The sequence below is a fragment of the Mycetomoellerius zeteki genome, unplaced genomic scaffold, assembly GCF_001594055.1.
Source record: "Mycetomoellerius zeteki isolate Tzet28-1 unplaced genomic scaffold, Tzet1.0 scaffold153, whole genome shotgun sequence".
Classification (NCBI taxonomy): domain Eukaryota; kingdom Metazoa; phylum Arthropoda; class Insecta; order Hymenoptera; family Formicidae; genus Mycetomoellerius; species Mycetomoellerius zeteki.
The window spans coordinates 166285-186785 of record NW_017256479.1 but is presented as its reverse complement, the minus strand read 5'-3'; the positions used below and the strand labels follow the sequence as shown (position 1 = coordinate 186785).

The 20501-nt window shown below is 34.1% G+C and overlaps 4 protein-coding genes across 5 annotated transcripts; 1 reads left to right on the top strand and 3 right to left on the bottom strand.

The window, feature by feature from the left end:
• Positions 1-4637: 4637 nt before the first annotated feature.
• On the bottom strand, positions 4638-8251 carry Atg101 (autophagy-related protein 101). 2 transcript variants are annotated; one of them, XM_018444721.1, is made up of 2 exons: positions 7871-8251; positions 4638-6147 (listed from the first exon to the last, which is right to left on the bottom strand). In XM_018444721.1, exon 2 carries the CDS (start codon positions 6137-6139, stop codon positions 5483-5485), a length of 657 nt encoding a protein of 218 aa, XP_018300223.1. In that variant the 5' UTR covers positions 6140-6147; positions 7871-8251; the 3' UTR covers positions 4638-5482. The 2 variants fall into 2 exon arrangements, with proteins under 2 accessions (XP_018300223.1, XP_018300222.1); XM_018444720.1 differs by lacking the exon at positions 7871-8251 and adding an exon at positions 6946-7016.
• LOC108720574 (putative glycine-rich cell wall structural protein 1) lies at positions 7056-7550 on the bottom strand. The gene is made up of 2 exons (XM_018444665.1): positions 7508-7550; positions 7056-7324 (listed from the first exon to the last, which is right to left on the bottom strand). The coding sequence occupies exons 1-2, from the start codon at positions 7548-7550 to the stop codon at positions 7056-7058; spliced, it is 312 nt and encodes a 103-aa protein (XP_018300167.1).
• Positions 8252-11128: 2877 nt separating the features above from the next.
• Positions 11129-14112, bottom strand: HLH54F (basic helix-loop-helix domain-containing transcription factor HLH54F). Its single transcript, XM_018444695.1, has 3 exons — positions 13997-14112; positions 12511-12823; positions 11129-11532 (listed from the first exon to the last, which is right to left on the bottom strand). The coding sequence occupies exons 2-3, from the start codon at positions 12820-12822 to the stop codon at positions 11335-11337; spliced, it is 510 nt and encodes a 169-aa protein (XP_018300197.1). The 5' UTR covers position 12823; positions 13997-14112; the 3' UTR covers positions 11129-11334.
• A 2778-nt stretch (positions 14113-16890) lies between these two features.
• Positions 16891-20289, top strand: Yeti (yeti). The gene is made up of 3 exons (XM_018444726.1): positions 16891-17159; positions 17767-18144; positions 18579-20289. Exons 2-3 carry the CDS (start codon positions 17796-17798, stop codon positions 19091-19093), a joined length of 864 nt encoding a protein of 287 aa, XP_018300228.1. The 5' UTR covers positions 16891-17159; positions 17767-17795; the 3' UTR covers positions 19094-20289.
• Positions 20290-20501: the final 212 nt, after the last annotated feature.

Below are 20501 nucleotides of genomic sequence, written 5' to 3'. Positions count from 1 at the left end.
AAATTATGTAAAAATTTAATATCGTTATAGGTATTAAATATAATTCTTACGTTTTTAACATCAATCAAATTTTGTAACAAAAAATCATCATTTTGATTGTCATGACGTCAAAATAAAAACATTTTGACTTTCTCTTGACTTGGTGTGTTCTTTGGAATGATGTGAATTTAACATTATGTGGTGTTAAATTTTAATGTTTTATATCTACACCAAAATGATGAGAATTATACGAGTATGTATAAACGTCAGCATGATGTTAAATCCACTTCCATATTTTCTAGAGCGCGCGTAATATTTTGGTCCATTTTACATCTCCCTTATGAGCAAGAAAATGGCACATATACCATTTAAATAACGTTATTATCTTTCATTTCAAAGCTTCTTTTAGTTTTAAAAAGATCTTTCAAATAACTGATGATTTTACTCAAATAAAACGATGAATTTTTGAAATTTTATACAAATGACTTTACTTGGAATATCTTCAAAGAGGATTATTCTTCTATTTCTGTATAACAATTTATTAATAAATTAAAGTGAATTTTAGAATTGTATCTGAATAGTCTAGTAGGCTAAATTAATAGGTGAAAGAACAGAAATACTATTACAAGAATTTTTGTAAAATTACTCGCTCTTACATTTATTATTATTATTGTCATTATGTATGACAATAATAATAAATATAAATAAATCATTTTTTTGTTCCACTTGGAATGGAGAACCAAGATGGAAGCAAAAACTACAAAATGCAGCTCATTAACAGCTATTAATTTAAGCGAACTGGAAGGTAATGTGTAGAAACTTAAGTCTCTTTTTCTCGGCGTATTTCCGCTTTCTTGTTACTGTTTCGCTGTTTTCCATTCGGCACAAATCGACACAAATGTCATTCTGTCTTTGTTACTCATCAAAAGTTGTAATAAAAATAGAACACTTGTGTCTACTTATATCACTTATGCTCGTTCTAGTTTCTATAAATATAGTTTCATTTTAATCTCGGTTCAACTAACTCTTCTTTTTTCTTAAGAATTAAAAAAGACGAAAAGCAAGTTGTATTAGGAATATTCCGATCTCTAAAAGATCGGTCTTTCCAAACGACAATAGCGATTTTAAGTTTCCGATCTATTTTTTTTTTTACGAAAAATTTATTTTTCTAAAACTGATTTTTAAACCGATTTTTTTTTTAGAATCACTTTAATTCTTTTTAACTATTTCGAAGTAATCTTTTTGCAAAAAATCGATTTTTAGCAAATTGATCCGGAAAGAATTTAATCTACATTGATAGAAATGGGCATAAATTCTAACTTGTAAAATTAAAAAAAGATAAAGAGTAAGTTGAACTTAAAAAACCGAGATTAAAATTAATAATAATAAAATTAATGGAACCGGGCCTAAATGGAAAACACTCTCGTTAATTTTAGTAAATCGCGGCCAGTTAAGTCAAAAGTAAAATATTTCTTCCGCATAGAATCATTATGTTTTCGTGATTTATCACGATCTATTTCGTGCCACGTGTAATCGAGAGCTATGTCAAGGTGGCGGCCAAAATACTTGAGATTCTCGCAGGTCCAGAAGCGTTTTCCGGAATCTAGGTAATAAAGTCGAAATGAATATATATTCTTCGCGCAAAGGTCCACTGGTGTGAATTCAGTTTTGGGGCGAGGAGAGAACAAAGAGCGGCAAATTTGCACGGGTGAAGAGAGATTTCCCGTTTGCATCTTATTGCTTATAAAAATTCTTTGACTCGGATATGCTCATTTGAATGATGCGCGGATTCCTGTCGCGAGATATGCCAACTATTTCACATTCGATCCGAGATGACAGAGAAATACGGGGTTTTATGCCCACGGCAAAGAAACGTCGATTGGAATGTTGGGAATAAGAAGTCGTACAATACCCGTATTTCATATGTACCGCCATTGAATTGACAATCGGGAAGATCGGGAATCCGTGGCTTTTAAATTTCGCTGCAATGCCGAGCGAGCGCTGGCTGAAAAAATTCGCTGGTCATCCGTTAGAATGCAGCACGCGACGGAACGATGAAGCTGCGCGCTTTATCATATGACATATATCATTCAACTAATTGAACTTTGCGTCGATAATTAAATTTGAGATAAAATGTATTTTTTAATAGAATTAGTGATATATGACCTTTTTTTATTCCTCGTAAAGAGATAAAGGCGATTTTTAGGATTAGTGAATAAATATTGCAAGTAAAATGTCAATAAACGGAGAGGTAATTGTACGAGTATAATTTAGATATTTAAGAAACGTAAATATAATAATAGTAAGCAATTAAGATTATCGGCTCTGATGAATAAATCTAATAAATTTAAAAGAATAATGATTATCTTTCACTTTCTTAATGAATAATTTATACGCTACCACTCGGTACTGACTCTTATTGGCGTTTTTCTCTTTGTAAATACAGTACACGTAATATATTCTTATTTCGTAATTCATAATATAACAATAAATATAGTGACGCAATATCTACTTTGTCCCTTATAGAAATCCAATTTAATACTGAAAATTATTTATTTTGAGTATTAAAAGCACTGAACAATAATATTTCTAATACTCAAAATAAATTATTAATCACTATTTTTCAATATTAAATTTCTGTAAAGGGATGTTCTTAATCAATGTATGACAGAAAAGATTATTTGCAACTATTTACAATTTACAAAAGCACAAAGCATTTTTTAATGTTTTCGGAGTACTGTATATATGAACTTAAGCTACAAATTACATCACATATTTAACTGCGTGATAGAGATGAATCAAAGGTTACGTGGATAAATAAGAGACATGGATGTTTTCATAAAAAAATAGTGCGATTATAAAATACAGTAATTTATTAATAATTAATCATTTATCGTCAGCGTACTCATCATGATAAATTAAAACTTGCAGATATTTCATCTTCTTCACTATACACTACACGTTTTGTCACATTTGTCGCAGCTTATAATATACAGGTCTCGGTTTTATCTTTTTTGCTATTTATATATATATATATTATTTATATATTTATAATTTCATTTATTTATAACAGCGTGTGGCAATTTGACAAACTCGCAGAAATCTAGTTACACATGCACACGTGGCCATTCGCTCGCTCTTTCGCTCCTTTCTCTCCCTCTCTCTTTCTTTATTCTTTCTATATATCATATTTATATATATATTGCGCACGTATACGCACATTTCTTTGTCATAATATTATATCGCGGCTCCATACCGCGACTTCTTTTCACCTTTTACAATATATCGTGCATCATATAATTGTAAAAAGTAAAAGCCAAGATAGTGCGAGGGTGGGAAAGAGATTGCGGTCGATTTTCTACACGGAATCGCAGAGAGAGCGACGGACTGTCGACGACCACCGTGGTTTCCTTTCTTTTTTCCTTTCTTTAATCGATACAAGAGAAAAAAAGACACTCCTAACAGGATACATCCAATCGACGTACGCTCGAGTTACGGAACATTCAGCTAAAATCGCAATTACATATTAAACTACTTGGAGAACGTTGGCAGAAAAAGAAAAGCGGTAGGGACGATACATGATTAATCCTTAAATTAACATTACGCTTCTCGTCTACGGTTAATTCGTAAAGTATGTGCACTACTAATGCGTCGTGATATCTTTGTTGATTGGTCATAGGTAAGGCCAAAGAGCGGATCTCGGAACGCACGGGGACCCCTCGGCACGACACGATTTGATTTACGGCAATATTCTTCAAACGCTATTTACATTGTATAATATAATAAGTATAATCGCGCGCGGGTCACACCGCCGACCGCGAATCATTCCGAACATCCGCCGTTGCGCCTTCCATCTTGCTTGAAAATCCTAAAACGACACGACGTTAACGGCACACATTTGTCGCTTATGAGGAATAGAACAAAACCGTCTCGAATCCGAGAAGGATCACAGATTTGTTTTCTGCGCGCGCGAGAGAGAGAGACTATTCCACTTTTACGAGATGAGGAGAGATACTTCGAGCTCAATAAATAATAGTGACACTATCATCTGGTATATGTTAGTCCCTAGCATATTAATTTCCCTATAAAAAATTCGATACGAAGGCACGAAACGTCTGGGAAAATGTAATCGTGACGGCGATTTTTCGTACGGTTCTTTCGTATCACCCGGTGCGCTTCGTTATTGCGGGCGTCGCGTTGGCTTAATGATATATCAACTTATTTTACAATTTGATTATTACAACTTAAGATCAACGAAGAAAAAAAAAGAGCAATATGTAAATAATTATATTTGCTAATCTGCATACACATAACGCCTCTAGCGTTATGTCACGTATCATCATTCGTGAAAATAAATAACAATCGCTTCCATGCATACACATAATTACAATAAACACTCTGCTCTTCCGCACATTTAACGCTAATTCTGACCCGGTCGTTATGCAACTTCCTAATATTAAATCCAATATTGAACACGATCGGATGTTCAGCGTTAAATTCACGATAAAAATAATAGCAGCTTTGTATGCAAACACACGTGTATGCACTACCGTGTATATGCTACGCGTTATACATTTGTGAAATATTCCAAGCGTTCTGTGATCGTCAAAGAGTTTAGGATAGCTATACATACTTTCAATGTTAGTGGCTGTGTCGTGTAGTCGGAGGAGTTTATCAAGGAGCAAGTTACGAGTTATCTTTAAGATTCAGTATTCTCAAAGATTCTACTAGACATTAAAGAATCTGAAGACATCCTGCTCTTCTATAGACTCGAAATCTCTGTATTCTTACTCTAAAATCAAATTATCTTCTCTGTGTGACGCATGAAAATTCTTTGTCTACTAAAGGAAATTACGTTTGTATCTATTCTACGATATACACAGCATTTGAAAAGGATGAGAAGCGAGAAGAGGAACATAATGTCGTTCTGCCACAGCGATCATCTGTGGAGGTTTAAGTGGTGAGAGTTAGGAGATAAAATATTATTGTATAAAACGTGACTAAATGTGATCCTGCTAAAATTATGCGACGGACGTTCATAGTAAAGTACAAAAGAAGCAAGTGTCACAGTGTTGTGTTTCATTTGTACTATATAGAGACATTAGAGATACAGAGCAGTGGAAGTCCCTGCAATGTATACGAAATATTATTTTCGTTATAAGAGATACTACTATTACGGAGCTTACAAAATCCAGCGGAGTCTACCACGTAGGCAAAGTACTCTCCGAGTACCTTTGGTAATTTCCGCCGGGAACGAGTGGTCGAAGATTCGAAACCATTCTGCTTTCTTTATAATGCAAATTTAGTATTTTTCTTGGAACTCATATTAATAGCTACGGTGGCAGGTTAGAGTCATTGTGGATACGAAAAATTGTTTGGTGCAATGCAGAAATTTGTGCATTATAGATGAAAAAAGGAAAGTATAAGATTTTGCGTTTTGATGACTCTGACAAGCTAAACGAATGCAACTAACGTGAAGAGTTTACACTATACATTATAACGACTAAATGGATAGCGTCTCTCTAATCAATTTCTTCATAGTGTTGCCCATCGTAGTGGTCGACGGACTAGAAGTCGTGAAAGACAATTTGAAGAGATACGGTTGTATGTCCGGGTACGAGGTATCGAAGATCAGATCCAATTCGGCCTGACTTGGCACTTTTGGAATGTAATCGTGCCGATTCATGACCTCGGTGATGTAAAGGATCTTGTCGGTCAGCAGATCGCCCACCTTTTCCCGACATATCTGCCGTTCGTGCTCGGTGGCCAATTTGATAAGTTCAAGGCGCACAGTCCACACTTCCCATGGTATGCATTCCGGTTGAAACGGCCAGCGACTCTTTTTCCTCTGGAAGAATTCTAGGGATATCTGACCAGAACCTGGACTGTCGGTGGAGCGCAGCGCCTCCGAGAAACCCGATATCTCACGCTTCAGCGTCTGATCGAGGTGCACCGACGAGCAGCAGACGTAAGTGAAATCAATGAAGTCGCAGTCCACGTCTTGGTATCCTACAGTGCCCACCGAGTAGCTGCCTTCCTGTTTGTACTTGAATTTGCCAAGGCTCCGATGAAATAGCACGCTGTGGAATATACTTGCCACTGCTTCGTCCACCTGACGTCCCTCCATGCTCAATTCGAACAGCTGTGTCCTAGCATTCATGGTGATACCTGCGGAACAATTATCATGCCAACAATTTCTAACAATGTGTTTATTAAATAAAATACATGAAAAATAAGAAATAAAAAAATAAAAAATTGTCTATATGTCTGTAAAAGTGATGAAAAGGTTACAGAATTAAATTATATACTAAATCAAAATGTTCTATTATCATCATCAAATATTTTATGATACAGTCGATAGAATAATTCCAAGAACAATAAATAAAAGGAGCATAGAAACCAACATTGTTACCGTAAATATTTTAAATATTTTAAACAAGACTTTGCATGAAAAAGTGTGGCTTCTTTTAAATTCTATACTCCTTTTAAATTTCTATTTCGCACAGATGAATAGAGGTGCAAAGAAATGACTCATAGAACTCTTATCATAACAAAGGGAAACAAAAGAAAAGAAACAGTGAAAGGTTAACTCTTTTGACAAAGATCCGAGATACGTGTCTGTCAAGTCATCATTAATTTAAAGAACACGGCAATTTTCATCAATCAGACCGTTACAATCATGCAAGCCAGCAAGCCTAACCTCAAATCCACAATGAATCTAGCGAACGGAAGCATGCACGATGCATCGACGCACGTGGGCGATGAATGAAATTCCAAAATGAGCTCGGAACGTGAAAGAAAAGCAGGGACCGACACGACGACGTCGGTCTTGCGACTGATTGTGCTCTTCTCGTTCGCGCTTTTTACGTAACGAGGCCTCAGGACGAAAGAAACGGGCGAAAGGAGGAGAAGAGCCGTGTTCTAACTAGGAAAATAACACACTTATCGCCGAAGGCGCGAACTAACTTTGTCGCTCTTTTCCCTTGGTATCGAGGCCACCCTCTCGAGATCGCTCCGCCTCACCGTCGTCGTCCTCGTCGCCGTTCTCGTGCCGTGCGATGGCGGACGAAACTAGGTTAAGTTTCACGCGTTGTTCTTCTGGTGACTTCTGCCGGCGCGGTGGATACCGCTACCCTCTTCCATCGAGTCCGTTTTCGCGCGTCCCGTTCTTTTCTCGACGCACCACCACCACCACCAGCAACAACAACAATACAACCACTATCACCACCACCACGGCCGCCGTCGCCGCTGCCACCAGCACTGTCACCAACTCCGCCGTCGCCGCCTCCACCACCTCCACCACCACCGCCGCCGCCGCCGTCGTTGTTGTCGTCAACTGTCGTCGCTGTCACGTTCTCGTCACGTCGTCGTCACGTCGCTCGCGCAACGAGTTACTCTGACCTGCTCATTCGTCGACAATCTCCCATCGTCCCCGACCAGTTCCGACGACGGGGAGCCCAGGCCGCGCTTGTCCTCTCTCAGCAGCAGCAGCAGCCGCGGCAGCAGTAGCCAGTGATCCGCTCCACACGGGTTTGTGGGTAAACAACAGCTGTGATTGTGGCACACGCCATCTTGACGCTGCGTCGATGATTCGCGCTTCGTCACCTGGCCCCGCGAGGGCTCCACGCACTCCGTCTCCCCGGGTCCCGGAGCGTGTAATGTGTACCTTGACTCCGCGTGCACGCGCGCGACGACGTCAGGAACACGGGATCAACGGGAAATCCTAAGATTGCCTGGGATAACCAACGAAGGCGGAGAACTCTCTCTCTCTCTCTCTCTCACTCTCTCACACACATACACACACTCTCTCTCTCTCGCTCTCTCTTTCGCAGAAGACGATCGTCTCGCAACACAACGTTTTGATTAGACTTCGATTAGACGTTTGGATTACCGAGTCAGCTGCGACGATCTTTCTTCCTACTCTCCGGGAATCACTCGCCTGGTGCTACATCATGAAATCACGCGACGTATACCATGTACGAAACGACACAACGTGGATCGATTGACGTCTCGCGTCAGGGCCGGACAGTCTGGCACTGGACAAACTGGACTGGACCTCCCACTCCGCTGACTCCGCTCTGCTCCGTTGTACTCGGTACTAATCCAATCTAAATTCTACGATAAGTCGCACGCCGGATGTGTGCGTCGGTGTGCGTCGCTAAAACTGCCGCGCGACGCCTCGCGGTGAGATCGGCGTCACACGTGCGCAGTTACGAAAGGCGCGAAACGACTTGGCTTCCTGGAAATTTCGCCGCGACGCCGACGCCTCGAAATCGCGACGCTTGATCGTGCCTTCGAGCCGCCTCTCGGCTCGTCGACTCTCACCTTTCGAGACATTTATTCCGAAATCGTGTTTGGACGAATAAGGTTCGTTGTGCGTCAGATGACTTTCGTGATATTCTATTTATTCTGACCTCTTTAGCGATAGATTTTCTACTTTCGCGTCTACATTTAGGGATGTGCGATCTCCGAATCGATTCGCAACAAAAAATCGATTTTTTGTAAAAAGCTCCGAAATATCCCTTTTTGTTTAAAAAAAAAAAGAAATTAATTCATACAGAAATATAAGCACCATGTCAAACTAAGAACATCATTTCTATTCTAACGAGATTTATTTTTCGACCTATGTTTTTTATGTATTCAAAATCTTCAACTTTTTTTAATATATAAAATGATGGTTAGAGTCGATTTAAAATCTAAAAAACAAACAAAAATCCCTATGTTGAAAAATGTAAATTATTTATATTATTAAAACAGAATATCTTTTTTATCTTAACGAGATTTATTTTTCGAGCTACGTTGATTAAACAATTTTTATTTCTCTTAATGAATACCGTGCGCTTCTAAAGCCTTGATTTTTTTAATTTGTAAATTGAAAGAGATAAATCGAGATTCATGTTTATCTAAAAAATCATATAAATCCATAAAACAATTTATTTGTATTACCAAGCAAAATATCGTTTCTATCATGACGAAATTAATTTTTTTATCTATATATTTGATTAAACAGCTTTCATTTCTCTTGAATATCATATGTTTTTAAAGTTCCTTTTTTAATTTAAATTTTCAATGATAAATTGAAACAATTTCACTGTAACAATTCAATTTATTATGAGCTGATCTTCCTCGATTGCTTTTATCGTTTCAAGCAGCAGCGTATCTGTATGTCTCGGACATATGGCGGCCGAAAATAGTGTGGTAGAAATTTTTAAGGATAGTCAGAAAATGGTAAAGAGACCATCATTTTTCGTTTATAAATTTCCCATGTATGTTGTTGTAGATATGTCAAGCGATACGTTTAGTGCCGGTCGATTTGTCGCCGTGTGGGATATATTATTTTAGTATTAGGTTTACACAAAAGGCCCTTTGCGTTGTTTATTTTACTTGAACTTCTTTATCCTTCTTACCTTACCGCGGACTTCCTCTCTGCTGTTCCGGATGCTGCTGTACTCGGCGTTTCTCCAACAAAAGACGTCGGTCTTACTTTTTTATAATATCACAAAACGGTCACGGACGACATAAAATATAATTGAAATGAAATTATAAAAAAATACTATAATATAAAGTATACGGGCAATGAGAGCGTTAATACAGCGCGGAAATTGATGCACAAATTATATAACGAAAATTCGAGTGATATTTACATAATATATTGATCTACCGTGAGTGTCGATACAACTCTCTTGGACGTTTCGGTTTTTCTTCAAATCATCTTCAGCAAGTTGTGAACAATTTTCGTCGATGTCTTGACAAAATATAGTCCGCATATGTTGGAAAGATAGGTTTGAAATTATAAAAATATTTTCAATCGAAATACCAAAGATATTCTTTGTGGTGAATTTTTTATTTTAATAACTAATTTTAATATTATTTAAATATATTGCATTAAAATACTTTCTGCTGATAATATAATTATAATATATAAAATATAGCAAAATTATATATATCAATATATATTTTAGGGATGTATAAAGATATTATATTTTCCTATGCGTTACTTTCATCAATTGTCATTTTGCAAGTAATAAATCATTGGCTGCGTTCAGCGGAAAAAGCAGCTTTGCAATTGTTGTAAAATTCTTTAATATGATTGATCTTGTTCTTAGTTTCTCACTAGATCTAAAAATATAAATCAATCATAATAAAGAAATCTTACAACAGTTACAAAGTTTCTTTTTCTAAATGTAGCCATTAATAGCTTATGATTGTAGCTTATGATTGCCTATCAACAGGTACCCCAATTTAACTATCGCGTTTAATTTACTGTATCTTTAAAACAAACCATCGGTTCGTAGTTTCAAAAAGCTCTTTAAAGTACTGTATCTTTAAACTAAAACGTTTTTCTTATAAATGAAAGTTTTCTACTTTCGAAGTCACCGAGAAAACTTCAACAATAAAGCTTACCCGTATAATTTTGCTACGCTCTGTATATCGTTAACAATCTAAATTAGTATAATGTTCAAATGTTGCACTAAATAATACAAAGAGAGTTTTCAAAAATCTTAGAAACATTTTTATTGGACTAGTTAACATGCTTTGGTATCAATCATGATTACAATATTATATGATATTGCAGTAATTGAGTGTACGAAATAAGGAAAAAGTCTCTTCGCGTAATGTATAATATCCCTTCACAGAAGATATTGCATTAAATAATACAAAAAAAAATTTCTGAGAATTTTAGAAATCCTTACAGAAATTTAATACTAGAAGGTAATGATTAATCACTTATTTTGGATATTATAAATTGGTCAATATTAAATTGGATTTCTGTAAGAGATTTTTATTGCACTAGTTTTAACATGCTAAATGTAATGCAAATACCTAAATAAAGGAACGTCAAATAAATGTATGATATTCCTTCGCGGGAAATATTGAACTAAAATAAATCGAAATTATACTGAATTCTCGATTTTTGTTCTTTTCTTTATAAAATAAAACAAAAATGATTTTATTAAATTTTATAGGACCGTATATGTGAGAAACACAACTTATAGAAATCAATGTTCTTAAACGACAAAAAATGATTTTGTCTATTTTACCCGTAATTGTCATTTTTACTTATAATTTTGATTCATTCAGACTTTTAAAAATATACAGAATAGAGGTTTCGTCGATATGCAAAAAAATGCGTACGGTCGAAACATGAACGTATATTATTTCCTTGTCACACAAGTGGAGATGCAACCGTAATTATACATTAAGATTAAATCAATAAATACTAGAGTAAGGCACTATGGAATAAATAAGGCGTGAATACACGAATAGCACCGTCGTGTAACCCAGCTGGTAGTCGCTCTTCGTAGATATCGCTCGCTGTAGTTAAGTTCTGATTGGATTGTTAGAATTTTTTTGTTAGTAATAAGAGAGCTGTTGCTCCTGATTATGGCGTATGGACACGCCCTGATGACCTGAATGATGGAAGTTTTGGATATCATGAGTTACTTGCTGTCCTCGATACTGATTACAACTCGAAGACGTCGAGGAGGACACGTTGCAACTGTTGTTCATAAGCGTGGTTGTGTTGTTACTTTGAATAGCGAATGGCCATGACTGTAATTAAAATCATCCTTACCGTATTATTGATTCGAATATTTAAATGCCTCGATTATAAAGTAAATCGCGGTGCGCATTGATAACTTTTTCGAGTATTATTAAAATTGTTCGCCGTAAAATACTGATTAATTATAAGTGTCGATATATCGATAGTGTATTATAAATTAGACATTTATTTATGTATTATCATGAGATCTCACTTTTTTCAAATGTCAACTCGAATTTATTTGAATCTACATAAAAATATAATTTAAATTTACATAGCAAAATAACATCATTTTTAACAATTTTACAAACAGAATAACGTTCTTTGATCTTCGCGAAAGAAGGGCAACGAGAGACCAACTATTTCGCGGCGGAAAACAGTATGCTTCTTCAAACAACGAAACTAACTTAGAATTAATGGTAGTAAAGGGTGGGTGGAAGGTTTTGAAGTGATTCAATCCACCTGGACAGACATAAACAGAGTAAGATGACTGCGAAGACGGCGCTCGCGACTCCGAGTGGATCCACCTGGTCTCTGTGTTATTTTACGGAATCGTTATCAAGTCGAAAGTCTGATCGTAAGAACGAGAAATAGTTTGGAAATAACTCGCACTTTAGATTCCCGTTAAAATTAGATAAATCAACAATTTTGTTTAATCCCACATTTTGTGGAATGAAATTTGTATCAAAGAATAACAGTAAGATTCTTTATGAAAAAGATCTTAAAAGGTACTTGACACTTAGATTTTTTAGGGTCTCTTTTCGTTAAATCTATTTTTTCTAACAATTCTCTGATTAATGAATTAATTGTTAATTAATGAACAATTTTATTTGTTTACTGTACTATAACATTTTTTAATATTAGTATACGTATGATTATTGCTATTAACGTTAATTAAAGTTTAACTGCAGTTTCTTAAAATAAAAAAAGGAGTTAAACTTGTTCGAATTTTAATTCTAATTTTAATGAAGATAGAAATGGGTACTCACCAAAGCCAGTGACAAGGATTTCGTGGTTTCAGTATGAGTTTCACCATCGTCTCGAAGTACTGCTCGTAGATGAGCGATGTATGTTGCGGCCAATCGCAATGTATCGAGTTTGCTCAATTTACTATCGGCGGGTATCCATGGCAATGTTGTTTTTAATCTACAAAATGCTTTGCTTAGTATTCGCATTCGTGCACGTTCACGGGCATTAGCAGCGTTTCGCGGAGCGCGACCGTCCATGTCGTCCTTCATGTATTTTTCCTCAGAAGGATATTCCTCCAATGACGATGTCGAGGCGCGCCGTTTTCGAGGCATCCTATTGTATCAATAACAGCTATTGTTAATTAATTATTAGATAATTATGCTTTGGTAAATTGCAAGACACGTAATTATTACTTATATCGCAATATAAAGAAAATTTTTTAATAGTTAATCAAAGAAAGACTGCAGCTTTTTTTCTTTATCATATTCGAAGCTTTTATTTTATTTCTTTTAAAAATGGAATTTATTAAACACATTTCTTATACATTTCAGCCAAAAAAATATAAGATAATTATTCACTAAATAGAAAGTACTGAAATTCTTATTTTTTCTCTTTTATATTGAAGATTTAAAATACAGATTTGGATGAACCAAACTGTACAGCAAAGCTATGTGTTTCGCAACGCAAAAATAATTCATCGATAAATAATGATTGCAAAAACAATAAATGATTAATTATAAGCGAAGATAATATGTATACCGAAGCGAATATAATTATACCGAATGTGAAACTTAACTTTTTTGCCGTATTATTTTTACAGTAAAAAATTACATAAATTTTTATTTAACTCAATTCTATTTATTACTTTAGATAAACTTTAAAGTTATTGTATAATTTTCTTTTAATATTTTGCATGTTTTATATTACAAAATCTGAATCTAATAGGGAAACTTTGTAAATCGCGAAATGAAATGCCATATTTAGTGTTATACGAGATTAAGAGAAAAAAATTATTTAGAACATCAATTTAAATATCAATTTGGAATTAAAAAATTACTTTTAAAAAACAGTTATTTTTAACAGTTCTTTAAGAACAATAATCTTACAATTAATAATAATTTTGATTATTGTTTAAGTCTGCACTTTGCACACGTACAATTCAATTTTTAAAAGCACGAAACTTTGTTATATTTTTTAAACACTGCCATATGTAACAACAATAATACTTATAATAACACAGAAATTTAAATACAAAGAATTACAAATAATAAAGTCTGTAATATGATTATTAATTTAATAGGTATATCATGATAAAGATAAAGATTCAAAAACTACAAAGTAAAAAACTACGCGATATCACTTTGTGTATTATGAAGAGTACTATAAGAATTATTTTTTTTTTTAATTGTTACACTTAGAATCTCAGATCACATTGATGTTCTCGTCGTTGTCACACGCTTCTAAACTAATAATTGCAGCACAATTAATATGCAACTTGCTCAATACCTATGATCGATTATTCCTTTTTTTATTCACGATTACGAATCTATTGGCAGGCCCCTCAACAGATCGCGTCTATGGCGTGTAACTAATTGTTAGTCAACGTTCTTTGAGCACAGAAGCTGAAGGCTGGACCGGGTGGAGCAACGCAAATATGAAGAGAATGAAACAAACAGAAGATATATTCGTTGGAGGGACGCAAAGATTTGGGACGTCCCGAAAACCAGGCGGAGCTTTCGAACATCAGTCCCTGAGTCTCATTCGCCTCATCTCGTTTTCCGAGATGCTGCTCGATCCAATCCGCGGGAACGTCGCGGCATTCGTAGCCACCTGGTACATCCTTCCTGATTTTCTTCTTTTCTTCTCTCTCTTTCTCTCTCTCTTTTTCTTTCTCTCTCTCTTTCGATGAAAGTGCAAAGAGGAAGAAACCAAGACTTGTATTAATATCCCACATTAAAAGCAAATGATTTTGAAACTTTATCGCATGAATTTTTACATTGGTGACGATTTCCGATTTGTTGGATTCTGTGGTTTTAATTTTAACATATAATGTAATCGTAAAATAATATAAAAAGTGTGTTTATCCGATTTAAATCTCTCTAGATGTTACACTAGTTCTTACAATAGACTCGTACATTCCTATTTATTCTATATTTAGATTTAGAAGATATTAAAAGATATCTTAAAAAGATATCACCTTCAAAGATGATATACTAAATAAACAATATTATTTATTTATAGAATGACGTTGATATTTTACCAAATATCGAAGATTTTAGTTTCTTATCGTTATCATTGCACTTTATTCTTTAAGATAAATGATTTCTTAAGTATTATGTCATATTAAGTATTATGTCATATTAATCAATTTAACAAAGAGAGGATGCTCCTCAGAGATATTCTCATAATTATAATATATGATATCCTAAAAATATACTAAAAATTATATTAAATTGTGCTTCACTGTCCTTCGCAATTATATCTTGAGCTCAGAGGCTATACTTAACAACTCGATTAAAATAATTATACGATTGAAATAATTATTACTTAATCATCTGCACGAACACATACAGTTGCGTAATTGTTGGTGCATTTGATTATATTAGCACGTAGAACTTCTCGCGTATTCAGAGAAACTGTGATGAAATTTAATGCGCGTCTATCACTAATATTTAACAATGACTCCAAATTATGCTCTATACGACTATATTTCTCCGGGACACGTACGCTCGTTCTTCTTTATTTTCATCTATTCAGACTTTAGCTTCGAAAGGAAGGATCGACTGATCCATAATCCATCGCAAATCCCCGTCAACCGGCAGTCATCCGTTTCGTCGAAATTAGGATTCGAAATGGATCCTGTAATATGAGGTTTGCGGTGGCCCCTGCTGATCCTACTTAGAATACTGAAGAAGGCGTTAAGTTATTGCTCGACAAATTCATGAAAAATGTAGGGCAATTTGATACTTTCCGACCTTTTTCTCACTAACTTGTCTCACGGAATCATTTAAAAGATTTATAACAAATTGTGAAAAAGCGGTGTACTTAACACCTTGTAAGTAAAAAAGTTGTAGACAGATTTAGTATCTTATATTAATATTCTTTGAAAGATTTAGTATCGATCCTTTTTAACGAAAATACAGTGGATTATTTTATAAAAATTATAATAATATTATTACATCTTTCTTCAATTAGTACAGTGAGTTAATAATTACAATTGCGTTTAAAATACAATTAAGATTTAAGATGCTTTCCTTTTAGGAGATACTGTCGATACAAATATATTATTCTATCAATAAGATACAATAAATTAATTAGATTGTAGGACTCCTTATGTTTTAATCAAAATTCATACATATCAAAGAGTGATTTTGGAGTCAGCGCGGTAAATAATGCGCCATAATTGATTATACGAAGTATAATACTTGAATCAATTATTGCGCATTGTTTACCGCGCTGACTCCAAAATCGCCCCTTGACGTATATGAATTTTGATATTATTCTATCTTATTCATTGAATGCCAAGGATAGAACATTTGTGCCGACTGTGTTTTTTTTTTTTTAAGGAAAGTAGCTTCATTTAATACACAACGTGAGAGCAAAGTAACTTATTGTTATTTTTATATCAAATTATATCACCTGTTTATTTAAAAAATATTCTATCATTTACTATTTATTGTAATTTCGCGTTTATTGTAATTTAACTTATATATGAATTATATACATAAAAAAATACTTAAATGAAAGTTAAATGCATATGCAAATGAGTTGAATAAAATTAATTATTTTAAGTCTAATTTATGTGACCTATAATTTGCGTTATTAGAGAATTCAAAAGAAAATTCTATTTATAATTTTATATGCTATACGAAAAACATTTGAGAAGTTTACCAATAAATTATGTATAAACATGTATAAAAATATAGATATATATGTTTTTTTTTTTCGAATATGAATTCTATCTCAAAGTTTGATACATTATGAATTATAGATATTTTTAAAAGAATAAAAATATTTCCTTAAAATTTATTGATATTTGAGAACTTCTATACTCTTTCTTTTTTTTTTGCTATATTTTTAAAAGTTTTTAAAAGATTAAATGGAAGAATCATAGAAGAATCAATGGAAAATTCTTCCTTTTAATCAGAAAACATTTAAAAATATTGTTAAAAAACCAACAAGAAATCTCTATTTTCTACTGAATGAAAACTTTTCGATATAAAATTCAATTTTAATCTCGATTAGGAGAAATTCGGCAAGTTCAATTCGTACGAATGGCGCGACCGGCGCGACATGATCGCGGTAACTTCACGTCGTATCTTCTCGGTTCGCTGTAAGATGGTGCTGATTGTGCCGAATAGCGCGACGTGCATATTTGCGACGGAGTTGAGCGGAGTCAAGTCGAATCGAGTCGAGCGTGTCGCGAGGTACTGTGGTTCCTTTTCCTCGGGTGTCGCTCACGGATTTTTTGGACAGCCAGTGCTCCACGCCCGTGCGTGTACGTGCGGGATCGATTTAGGTTCACGCCAAGGGTCGAGGACGATTCATGAACGCGGCGACGAAAACTCCGGATTCGCCGCTGCAGTCTCGATATAACGACATTTCCGGAAGGCGAATCGACGTCCGCTCGCGGAATTTTTGGCACTGACGGCACGCCGTTCAAAAGAACGTGAGTCACGAAATCGTATTAGGTATCGCGTTTAATTCCTTTAGAAATCTACTTTCGTTGTTTGAAGAGGTTAAGTTTTGCGACGTTGACAGTGTAGGAAGAAGCGCGGTAATTTGGTAGAATTTTTAATTCGCGAGGCTTCTCGGAGCTCGCTTTGTTCTCGAAGGTGGCTTTGTTTGAAATGTTTGAATATTGAACAAAGAAACATCAGTATCTAAAAAAGTTAATACTTTTTATTATTTTAAATTATAAGATATTGTAGTTTGATAAAATTACTAAAATGTAAATTACTTAAACTATAAATTATTTAAATTTAATTACTAATTAAATATTAGTTATCATTTATGGCATCTAACATTTTATGAATATAATTTTAGAATTATGAAATAAAAATGAATATAAATAGAAAAGATTTCATGTATTTTGTGAATGTTAATTTTATTGCATATTAACATAATATATTGGTTTGTAAAAAAGAAATATAGATGTTTATAAATTTTGCCAAAAAATATAATTTATAAAATTGTTTATTCATAATAAAAATATGTATATTGAATTGTAAATACATATTTTTAGATAAATATGTACTTTTATCATTTATTTGCAGATATCTTCTGTAATAATCTATATTTAAACATGTCAGAAGAACATCAATTGCCTTCTGATTCGGATGAAGATGATGAAGATTACGTTCCTAATGGCGCTGACAGTGATCCAGTATCTGAAGTAGAATCTGAAGGCGATATTGAGAGTGGTCCAGAGGATGAAAATGATGAAAATAAAAGAGAAACTGGAAAGAAAGGTGCAAAGAGGTCTAAAGGTCAGAAAAGTAAAAAGGCAAAACGCAGAAGAACTTTAGAAAAGTCTAAAGTATCAGAAGAAGAAAGTAAAGAAGAAGAAGAATGTAAAGAGAAAAAAGAACTCACTGAAGAAGAAGAAAAAAAGAGAGCAGATTCTCTTTGGGCTGACTTTATGAAGGATACAGGTTTGTACAAAATTTTAATACAATGAAATATTACATATAATTACATTATATAGTTATATAATATATAACAGGAAGGAATTTTTTTATTATATTAAACAGTACAATAAGTCATTTATTTTAAAGAACAAAGTTATAGATTATATCTATAATGTCTATAATATAATTTCTAAAGATACATTTAAAGATATTTTTAAGGTTAATGCCATTTATGGTCTATTCTTGTAAACTGAATTTCTTGCACCAAATTCATATCTTCTCGTTTTCTCTTTAACACGGAGAAAAAAGAAGAAATATGAATGATGCAAGAAGTTCAGTTAAAACGAACAGACTTTTACATTAGAAGAATCAATAAAAGTGTATTATCGTATCTAAATGAGATTAATATTATCTTATCTAAAGAGATTTAAATATATGACACGTTTATATTTTTACAGCTGTTGTATCGAAATCCAAGCCACAAAATTCAATCAACAGATCGAATGACAAATCGTCACCAATCCAGAAACCAAAAGTTCAAGAAAAAGTTAAGATAACCAAGGTTTTTGAATTTGCTGGTGAAGAAGTAAAGGTCGAGAAGGAAGTACCCGTTGATTCAGCGGAGGCCCGATTATCTCTTTCAACGGCCGAAAATTCCGCCGCGAAGCCACCAGAATCTACATCTCCCGCCGTCAAAGAACGCGGGCGAGGCGGTATCAAGCGCGTCGGATTAGGCGGCATTTCTTCAGTTCTAGGACAAATTGGAAAAAAGGCCAAAATTAGTACATTAGAAAAGTCTAAATTAGATTGGGACAACTTTAAGAAACAAGAAAACATTGAGGAAGAACTTAATATTCACAACAAAGGCAAGGATGGATATTTAGAACGGCAAGATTTTCTGCAAAGAGCGGATCTACGGCAATTTGAAATCGAAAAACAATTACGAAATACTAATAGACGTAGTACGCGGTAAATTCGCATTTCCTCGTTTATACATGTCTCTTCGAGATGGAATATGGAGATAATAATATTGTGGTAGAAGATATTTACTCGCCAACTTGCCAAATTCGAAAGCTTGTTGCACACGTTTAGCCTAATTCATTCGAGTTTCGCGCTACATTTTGAGTAATACGCAAAAGGAGCGTTGCCTCGTTTGACTCGATAACGTGCTGACTACGATAGCGATCGGTGATTTTTTTTGAGGGACCGATCATTCCAGTGTTTTGAGACTCATTTCTCATGCGTACGTAATATAATAGCTTAATTTACTCTCTCAGCGAGCCTTTGTCTCGGCCTGATAATTGCACAGAACTTCGCATCGAAGCAGATTATTTGAAGCTTTTGACGCTTCTTGAAAGGATTGTGCCCATGTAGAATATATCCGTAAAATATTTTTTTATTTCATTTCAATAGAACGCGATACGTTTGCGTGTGTAGTATGAATATACGCGACATTCTAATAATAACAATTAGTTGAACGTTACGAGTGAGTACGAAGGAATATGTGTTTTAGGTAATATAACAAAATGATAACATAATGACATTAATTGACCTCATTCATGACCACTGCCTTTGGCAATTGTATGTGGAATATTTATAAATGGACCTCTCATAATAGATAGTATATACATAGATTATGTTGAAACAGTTGCGGTGAATTTTGTATATCATTGTCTCAAATTGTTATATAGAAAGATAGTTCAACACTATAAAACAGCATTGTTACTTTCGTGTAATGTATATTAGATAACAATAGGCCTTTTTCCATACCTCAGGAAAATTAAACTTCTACAGTTCATATTTCTTTTTCTTTTCAGATTGAAGAAAAAAAACAAAAGATGTGAATTGTACAAGAAGTTCAATTCTGAGCTGCGTTCAGGAATTACGCCTAGATAACTCTAAGGTGCATTTTTGCTATAATATATATAACGTAACCTACAACTTAGAGTTATCTGGGCGTAATTCCTAAACACAGCCCTGAGGTATAGAAAAAGAACAAGCCTAATATATCGAAACCTAATATAACATATACATATATTCAATATCCAGTTAACAATTCTCGATTCAGCTCAGGTTACGATTTCCTCGAATTTACATTTTAATGTATCCTCGAAATACATTTTAATGTAATTCCACACAAGGACTGCTTTGTGAATTCTTTAATAATATTACCGAATAAATTGTCAAAAAAAGAAATAGTATTTGATTTTTTTGAAATATTAAATACCAGTTGATATTTTCAGTGCATCTCTCAAAACTTGCAATCAGTCCATAGTAACATGAAAACTAAATAATATTAAGAGAAAAGGGTTATATATATATATATCATTATATATATAATTATAAATATATGATTTTTTTCTTTTCAATGTTTTATAAAG